Raw genomic sequence first — 9,023 nt, forward strand, 5'->3', positions numbered from 1 at the left:
GACAAGACACCATGAGCTTAACTCCTGTAGGTGTACAGACCAAGACACCATGAGCTTAACTCCTGTAGGTGTACAGACCAAGACACCATGAGCTTAACTCCTGTAGGTGTACAGACCAAGACACCATTAGCTTAACTCCTGTAGGTGTACAGACCAAGACACCGTGAGCTTAACTCCTGCAGGTGTACAGACAAGACACCATGAGCTTAACTCCTGTAGGTGTACAGACCAAGACACCATGAGCTTAACTCCAGTAGGTGTACAGACCAAGACACCATGAGCTTAACTCCTGTAGGTGTACAGACAAGACACCATGAGCTTAACTCCTGTAGTGTACAGACCAAGACACCGTGAGCTTAACTCCTGCAGGTGTACAGACCAAGACACCATTAGCTTAACTCCTGTAGGTGTACAGACCAAGACACCATGAGCTTAACTCCTGTAGGTGTACAGACCAAGACACCATGAGCCTGGACTCATGGTGTCTTGGTGTACAGACCAAGTACAGACATCTCCTGTAGGTGTACAGACCAAGACACCATGAGCTTAACCCTCTACCGCCTGACATGAGTAACCAGAGCAATATTGTCACGCGCTTACTTCCCGAAAAGGATACGTTCTAGTGAGCGCAAAATGACTTGCACTGATGGTTGAAGCCACGTACGAAAACTTTAAATGTTCTCTGTTGCGTACAAACGTCTTCATGTTGAATGCTACACTCAATTGTTGACGTATAATTCAAGTTGGAAGTTATGTTTCTGGAGAGTGACATACGGCGGAAGAGGGTTAAGGAAGGCTTAAGTGCATGTGCACGTTTTGAAAATACATGTACGGGTCTGAAGTACATGTACACGCACGTGTAATAATGTAATAACCAATCCCAGACATGCATGCATGTTGATCCCTGGCATCGCGGCGACATGCCGACGCTCCTAAGATCCTACGCACGCAATGGGGCTGGCAGCGAGGCTGTGGCAGACTGCAGACTAACCAAGCAATAGAGACCAGGCAGACCAGAGGCAGAGAAGCCAAGAAGACCAGGCAGACTGATCAGACCAGGCAGACCAGAGGCAGAGAAGCCAAGAAGACCAGGCAGACTGATCAGACCAGGCAGACCAGAGGCAGAGAAGCCAAGAAGACCAGGCAAACCATGAAGACCAGAGGCAAAGAAGCCAAGAAGACCAGGCAGACTGAGCAGACCAGGCAAACCATGCATGAAGACCAGAGGCAGAGAAGCCAAGAAGACCAGGCAGACTGAGCAGACCAGGCAAACCATGAAGACCAGAGGCAAAGAAGCCAAGAAGACCAGGCAGACTGAGCAGACCAGGCAAACCATGAAGACCAGAGGCAGAGAAGCCAAGAAGACCAGGCAGGCTGAGCAGACCAGGCAAACCATGAAGACCAGGGGCAAAGAAGCCAAGAAGACCAGGCAGACTGAGCAGACCCTGTCTCTTATACACATCTAGATGTGTATAAGAGACAGCTGCTGTGCACTGCAGCGCCCCCCACTGCTGTGCACTGCAGCGCCCCCCACTGCTGTGCACTGCAGCGCCCCCCACTGCTGTGCACTGCAGCGCCCCCCACTGCTGTGCACTGCAGCGCCCCCCACTGCTGTGCACTGCAGCGCCCCCCACTGCTGTGCACTGCAGCGCCCCCCACTGCTGTGCACTGCAGCGCCCCCCACTGCTGTGCACTGCAGCGCCCCCCACTGCTGTGCACTGCAGCGCCCCCCACTGCTGTGCACTGCAGCGCCCCCCACTGCTGTGCACTGCAGCGCCCCCCACTGCTGTGCACTGCAGCGCCCCCCACTGCTGTGCACTGCAGCGCCCCCCACTGCTGTGCACTGCAGCGCCCCCCACTGCTGTGCACTGCAGCGCCCCCCACTGCTGTGCACTGCAGCGCCCCCCACTGCTGTGCACTGCAGCGCCCCCCACTGCTGTGCACTGCAGCGCCCCCCACTGCTGTGCACTGCAGCGCCCCCCACTGCTGTGCACTGCAGCGCCCCCCACTGCTGTGCACTGCAGCGCCCCCCACTGCTGTGCACTGCAGCGCCCCCCACTGCTGTGCACTGCAGCGCCCCCCACTGCTGTGCACTGCAGCGCCCCCCACTGCTGTGCACTGCAGCGCCCCCCACTGCTGTGCACTGCAGCGCCCCCCACTGCTGTGCACTGCAGCGCCCCCCACTGCTGTGCACTGCAGCGCCCCCCACTGCTGTGCACTGCAGCGCCCCCCACTGCTGTGCACTGCAGCGCCCCCCACTGCTATGCACTGCAGCGCCCCCCACTGCTGTGCACTGCAGCGCCCCCCACTGCTGGGCACTGCAGCGCCCCCCACTGCTGTGCACTGCAGCGCCCCCCACTGCTGGGCACTGCTGCGCTTCCCTCGCACAAAAAAAGAGAAGGAAGAGAGCACATAAAAGAGGGAAGAGAGCACAAAAGAGAGGGAAGAGAAGAGCACAGAAGAGAGGGAAGGGAGCACAAAAGAGAGGGAAGAGAGCACAGAAGAGAGGGAAGAGAGCACAAAAGAGAGGGAAGAGAGCACAAAAGAGAGGGAAGGGATCACAAAAAAGAGGAAAGAGAGCACCGAAGAGAGGGAAGGGAGCACAAAAGAGAGGGAAGGGATCACAAAAGAGAGGGAAGAGAGCACAGGAGATAGGGAAGAGAGCACAAAAGAGGTAAGAGAGCAGAGAAGAGAAGGAAGAGAGCACAGGAGAAAGGGAAGAGAGCACAGTAGAGAGAGAAAGAGAGCACCGAAGAGAGGAAAGGAAACACAAAAGAGAGGGAAGAGAGCACAGAAGAGGGAAGAGAGCACCGAAGAGAGGGAAGAGAGCACAAAAGAGAGGGAAGAGAGCAGAGAAGAGAAGGAAGAGAGCACAGGAGAGAGGGAAGAGAGCACAGTAGAGAGAGAAAGAGAGCACCGAAGAGAGGAAAGGGAACACAAAAGAGAGGGAAGAAAGCAGCGAAGAAAGGGAAGGGAGCGCAAAAGAGAGGATATAGAGAGCACTAAAGAGGGAGAAGGCAAAAGAAGAGCTGACAAAAGGCCAGCAGGCAGGAGAAGGTCGACTTTAATACAGAGCGAGCCACACCTGCACGCCACACAGAGCCACACGCCACACACAAACTATACACGTACATCCACTATACGAGTTCAAGCTAATGTATACCGCTTAGCCATCATGTATTAGGAAACGCTTGCCCTGAAGGTGTGGAGGGCCACAACGATTGCCGTTATACGAGGGAAAATATTCAAGAGATCGGCATTATACGAGAAAATATTCAAGAGATCGGCATTATACGAGGGAAAATATTCAAGAGATCGGCATTATACGAGAAAATATTCAAGAGATCGGCATTATACGAGGGAAAATATTCAAGAGATCGGCATTATACGACGGAAAATATTCAAGAGATCGACATTATACGAGGGGAAACATTAACTATGTCACCGTTAAATAAGGGTATAATGGAACGGATAAATCGAATAAATCTACGGGACTTGCAGCCAGCATTTAAGTATCTCCGCTCGTCGTCAGGCGATAAATAAAAGGTAGCGAGTTGAGCTCAGGTTCAATAGAAGCAAATAATAAAGGAAGCGTAATGAAGTTTCCAGAATTGAACATACACGCATTTAATACGGATCATCACTTATAAATAAACGTACACGCATTTAATACGGATCATCACTTATAAATAAACATACACGAATTTAATACGGATATATATACTGGTTGTGACGATGTGGTGATGTCTCGGTATGAGGTCTCTGAGAACAGGAGCTGTACACTGTACATTTATTGTACGTGCTTCTGAAATTTTCTAAGTAATGATATCAACGTCGAAATATCATAGCAGTCTCAACACTCAAATGGGTTTTTGCAGAATCCTCCGGTCTATATACTTCCTTTTTGTGCCTCTACCCCTAAATGCTTATATATTACCAATAATTACCCACAAAAAAACGTCTGTAAATAAACGATATTCAGCAAACTACGGTATAAACCTAAAAGGCCTGTCGAAGTTATGATTACAGGCATCATGTAGAAGAACCTACTTGTTATACTACCACAAAAACAATATAACACTACACATATATTGCGTACCTTAAAATCAATATATCCGTTCTTGTCCATATCGAAGGTACGGAAGACATGGTCGCAGAATTCCTCAGCGTTGCCGGAGGGGAAGAACATCTTGTACATGTCAACGAACTTGTCGGGCGTCAGGCAGCCGTTCGGGCAGTCTTGCTGTCAACATACAATATCAATTATATTATTAAGCATTCTAATATTGTTGACACCGTCTTGCTGTCAACATACAAAATCATGTATATTATTAACTATTCTTATATTGTTGACACCGTCTTGCTGTCAAAATAGCAAATCATTTATATATTATTACGCATTCTAATATTGGCACAGTCTTGCTACTAACCTAGGAAATCATGTATATAATTAAGCATTCCAATATTATTGTCACAGTCTTGCTGTCGACGTAGAAAATCACATACAGAGGTTGGACAAAATAAGGGTAACGCCTGACATTTTTATATTGTAATTTTGGAATATGTAATAAACAATGAAAACGCAACATCTTTGTATGTTCTAAGGCTTGCTATCAGCATCATAACAAATGACTATTAACAAGCATTCTAATATTATGGGGACAGTCTTGCTGCCAACATGACAAATAATAAGGATTCCGAACAATATCTGATAAAATTTTTGAAATACTGACCAAAATTTGAAGAAAGATTAGAAATGCTGAACAATAATTGACGAATTTTTCGCACACGATATTTCTGCCGTGCCGTTGAATGCTCGTGTCACACCATCGTCTTATACTACAATAGACTCGCCAGCCTTTTAACAAAACCCTCTAACGCTTCTAAGAAACGAAAGTTGTTGTGTGTGGTCGATAACAAAATTGCAGAGTTGTGCGCTAATCCTCGAAAGTTTTTTTCCAATGGATAGGGAAAATGTATAGGCGAAAACTTCGAAAATATAAAACTTTGTCCAGTACCGGTAATATATGTTTTTGCTATTGGAAGGTGGCGAGTTGAATGCGATGGCTACTCATGTGACATTGGCAGAAAAAATCGTGAAAACAGGGCGCGAACTTCGCTGAAAGTTTGCAGTGATTTTTTTTTTATAGAAACTTCATCCTTCAGCCACTACTGCCTCCCAGCCTTCTTCCTCCTACAGGGCAGGCAAAGGTAGGAGGTAGAGGCAGAGGGTAGGAGGCCTCTCCCTCCCACCCCCTGCTCTTTCCTCCCTCCCTTGCCTCCCGAGATAAGGACAACAAAGTTACTGTGCGGCCGGAGGCCAGAAGTTCGTAATAGGCGCAGCTATGATACCGCCGTCCTCGGGACCCTAGGGGGGCGACTGAAGGAGCTAGGCAAGTATAGGTAACTAGGAGCCTTGTGCGTCTAGGAGGCGACTGGAGGAGCTAGGCAAGTGTAGGTAACTAGGAGCCTTGTGCGTCTAGGGGGCGACTGGAGGAGCTAGGCAGGTATAGGTAACTAGGAGCCTTGTGCGTCTAGGGGGCGACTGCAGGAGCTAGGCAAGTGTAGGCAACTATAGGAGCCTTGTGCGTCTATGGGAGCGACTGGAGGAGCTAGGCAAGTGTAGGTAACTAGGAGCCTTGTGTGTCTAGGGGGCGACTGAAGGAGCTAGACAAGTGTAGGTAACTAGGAGCCTTGTGTGTAGCAGCGTGCTAGCTACAGTAGCAGAGCAGCGTGCTAGCTACAGTAGCAGAGCGCAGGCATCTAGCACCAAACCAAAAGCTGGCCCCTTAAAGCTGAGGTCTCCGGAGTGTGGCTGGCTGTAGCCTACAGCGCTGCCTTCACCAGCTCCCAAATGCTGATTCAAACATCAAGTAATTCATTTAAAACAACGTGATGACATCTAGGTCATTATTGCCGTCTGTTAGATATTTTGAATTGCGCTAAACTTCCGTTCTCTATTTTTCAGAGCGGAGACATAAACAACATAAATTATTAATCATAAACTTGACGTTTTTACATTGTGTAATTTTCATAAGCCAAGATCTTCTTAAAATAATCCTATTCTAGAAAATTAGTTTGAAAAACAGTCATAGTGACATCAAATATTGCGTATAAATAAGCATTCATATCAGAGATACCAACGAAATTATCGATATATTTCTGTGCATATTCTAACGCAACGAGAGTTGGTCATGTGGCATTCAAATAACTGCAGAGTGAATACTTCATTTTTAAGCGTTTGCTCTACGCTGTTTGATCGCGTAGCATCAGAAGTGGCGTGAGTATAAAATGCGCTAAAAAAGTGGTGAAGAACTCATAAATCCAGTAAACAATTCGAGTTGAAGGAGCAAACAAAAGAAGCTGCAGGGACAACGACAATTCTTCATTAAGTTATCAATGAATCAGCGACATTGTGATGCAGCAGGAGTACCCCAACCAAAACTAACAAAGGAAACTGAAGTAATCAACTGTGAGTGCGTCCAATAGTAGGCCGGGGGCTGGCTTTCTATTATTTCAGACGAGGAATTCCTTTACTTTCTTCCCCTTTAAGTTGGTCGGCTGGAGCGCCGGGCAGCCGATGCTCTTCCTAATGCAGTCCGAGATGAAAATTTTTCGGAAAAAATTAGCTTGAAAGGATGAGAGTTTTCTCGAAAAACTTTGAGGTAGGAAATTTATTAGAGAACTAGCAGGGGGAGTTCAGGGTATAGAGGAGATAAGGAAGGACACGCGGGAAGTAGAGATGCTAAAATAATTAATATGCTATCACGCTTCTCGGTAACATGCCTTAATTTGTCAGAAGCATGCACCTCTCTAAATCATGCTTCAGTGTGATGCATGCCTCTTTTTAAGTACGCTTCTTCACATACAGATAGCCTTAGTTAAGTTGCACAAGAAACCCAATGTAGGCAACGAAACTCGTCAAGTTCTGCAATAAAATTGAGCTAGAAAAGATAAACGCAACCGTGACTTCAGCGCTAATTAGTGTCCCACAGAGCAGTCTGGCAAGAGACCATCACTCAAGAAATAAAAGCTACAGTTAGAAAGACAGCTCGGGCGTCGCATGGATTGCTGGGACCAAACAGTGAAGGGACTATCGGCGCCCTAACGTCGGCCAATCAGAGCTAGGGTCAATCAGTGACCGAGGTATCGGCGCCCTAACGTCGGCCAATCAGAGCTAGGGTCGATCAGTGACCGAGTTATCGGCGGCCACTGACGGCTCAGGGTTGTGCGCTGTGGCAGACGAGGCTCCTAATGAGCAGGCGCAACTAAAGAGCCTCTTAAGACGTGAGCGCCGACATGAGGACGCACACACATGGAGGATACTGAGAGACAGGGAGGGCATAACGTGATGGAAAGGGAATGGTGAAAATATGATGGAAACGAGATGAAAAGGGAAATAGAACGAGTTCCAGGGGAAAGGGGAAGTTCCAGATAAAATGTAAGGGAAAGTTCCAGATGAAAGGGAAAGTTCCAGATTAAATGCAAGTCTAACAACTCCGAACTAACAGTGTATATTTTTTTGACATATTGGGAAATTTGCACAATGGTAGACAGTAAGATGCATCTTTTAAAGGACTACATTTGCGTGCCATAATAGCGAAGTAATATGAACTAAGCGTAACAGTAACAAATACAGTAAGAATAACTAAGTTTTCTACCCACATATCGGAGCGACATAAACCCGCAGTGTAACGCACGGTGAACTAAGATCACGCTGCACCACAGCCACCGCGCACGGTCATAAATCATATCCATTGATAATTATAATTGCCTAGCAGAGAACGGCATACCGTGTGGTCACAATGGCCAGCGATTGTAAAATTATCCACGGATAATCATTATTTCAGTGACGCCGGAAGACACTCCAGGTAAAAAATATCCTAAGGGTTAATTGAGGAACGAACCGAGACGGCAGAAGTTTAGCGCACTGCTGACTTCTGCCATCTCGGTAAACGAAATTACCTTCGTCGAGGGAAGTGTTGCAGAACTGCCCACTATTCCGAGTGGGAAGTGTGGCAAAACTGCCCACTATTGTGAGTGGGAAGTGTTGCAGAACTGCCCACTGTTGTGAGTGGGAAGTGTGGCAAAACTGCCCACTATTGTGAGTGGGAAGTGTTGCAGAACTGTCCACTATTGTGAGTGGGAAGTGTTGCAGAACTGTCCACTATTGTGAGTGGGAAGTGTGGCAAAACTGCCCGCTATTCTGAGTGGGAAGTGTTGCAAAACTGCCCGCTATTCTGAGTGGGAAGTGTGGCAGAACTGCCCGCTATTCTGAGTGGGAAGTGTGGCAAAACTGCCCGCTATTCTGAGTGGGAAGTGTGGCAGAACTGCCCACTGTTGTGAGTGGTAACCCACGGGACTTGAAGACCTGCCTCTGTCAAAATGTAACTTCTTGTCCTCTGTTGTCATATCCTATTCTATATTCTATATTCTATTCAAATCCTATTCTTCTAAACTAGCATTCCTTATACAAGAATTAATAATCTAAATATATCAATAATGTTTTAAGTTAACAATTTTAAAGTTGCTAATAATTAGACATACGAAACGAAGGTACACCCAAAATGCACATAATTTTGCCCTCGTCCTAGCAAGAAGAACTGAAATGTTAAGGGAATGGCATCGTTGCCACCAACAAGTGCATCACTGGCTAGCTCCTCCAGCTGTCCACTCATCCAATCAAACAAAGCTATTGATTAGCAGCTTTGTATCTTCAACCTTCTCCTGTCAGGAGATTCGATGAACCATCTCAAATCCACAGCGGCATCTATATAAAGTCTGCCTTAAACCTTCGCATCCTTCAATGGCAATTTCGCTTATTTTATGACTCATTTCAATTTCTCTTTCAACAATAGAAATTACTGACACTCATGAGTGAGACCGACAGCGATTCATCGGTGGCAACCACTATCAGGAGCGGACAGGATCCCTCTGAACATCAGAAGGAACCACTGTAAAAATCTAATTTCGGTTCAGTCATAGGAAATTCCAGAGCAAAATTGAGAATTGGCTTCGTTCGG

The 9,023-nt window shown here is 47.0% G+C and overlaps 1 protein-coding gene across 1 annotated transcript in view; it reads right to left on the reverse strand.

Moving 5' to 3' along the window:
* LOC108675389 (neuronal calcium sensor 2) overlaps positions 1-7,947 on the reverse strand; it is a gene marked incomplete in the record, with an annotated part of 14,460 nt that extends 6,513 nt beyond the window's left edge. Inside the window, 2 exon segments of the mRNA XM_018163394.1 lie at positions 4,100-4,243; positions 7,939-7,947. Coding sequence (XP_018018883.1) covers positions 4,100-4,243; positions 7,939-7,947 — 153 coding nt within the window.
* Positions 7,948-9,023: the final 1,076 nt, after the last annotated feature.

Source organism: Hyalella azteca, unplaced genomic scaffold (genome assembly GCF_000764305.2).
Source record: "Hyalella azteca isolate HAZT.00-mixed unplaced genomic scaffold, Hazt_2.0.2 contig17119, whole genome shotgun sequence".
Classification (NCBI taxonomy): domain Eukaryota; kingdom Metazoa; phylum Arthropoda; class Malacostraca; order Amphipoda; family Hyalellidae; genus Hyalella; species Hyalella azteca.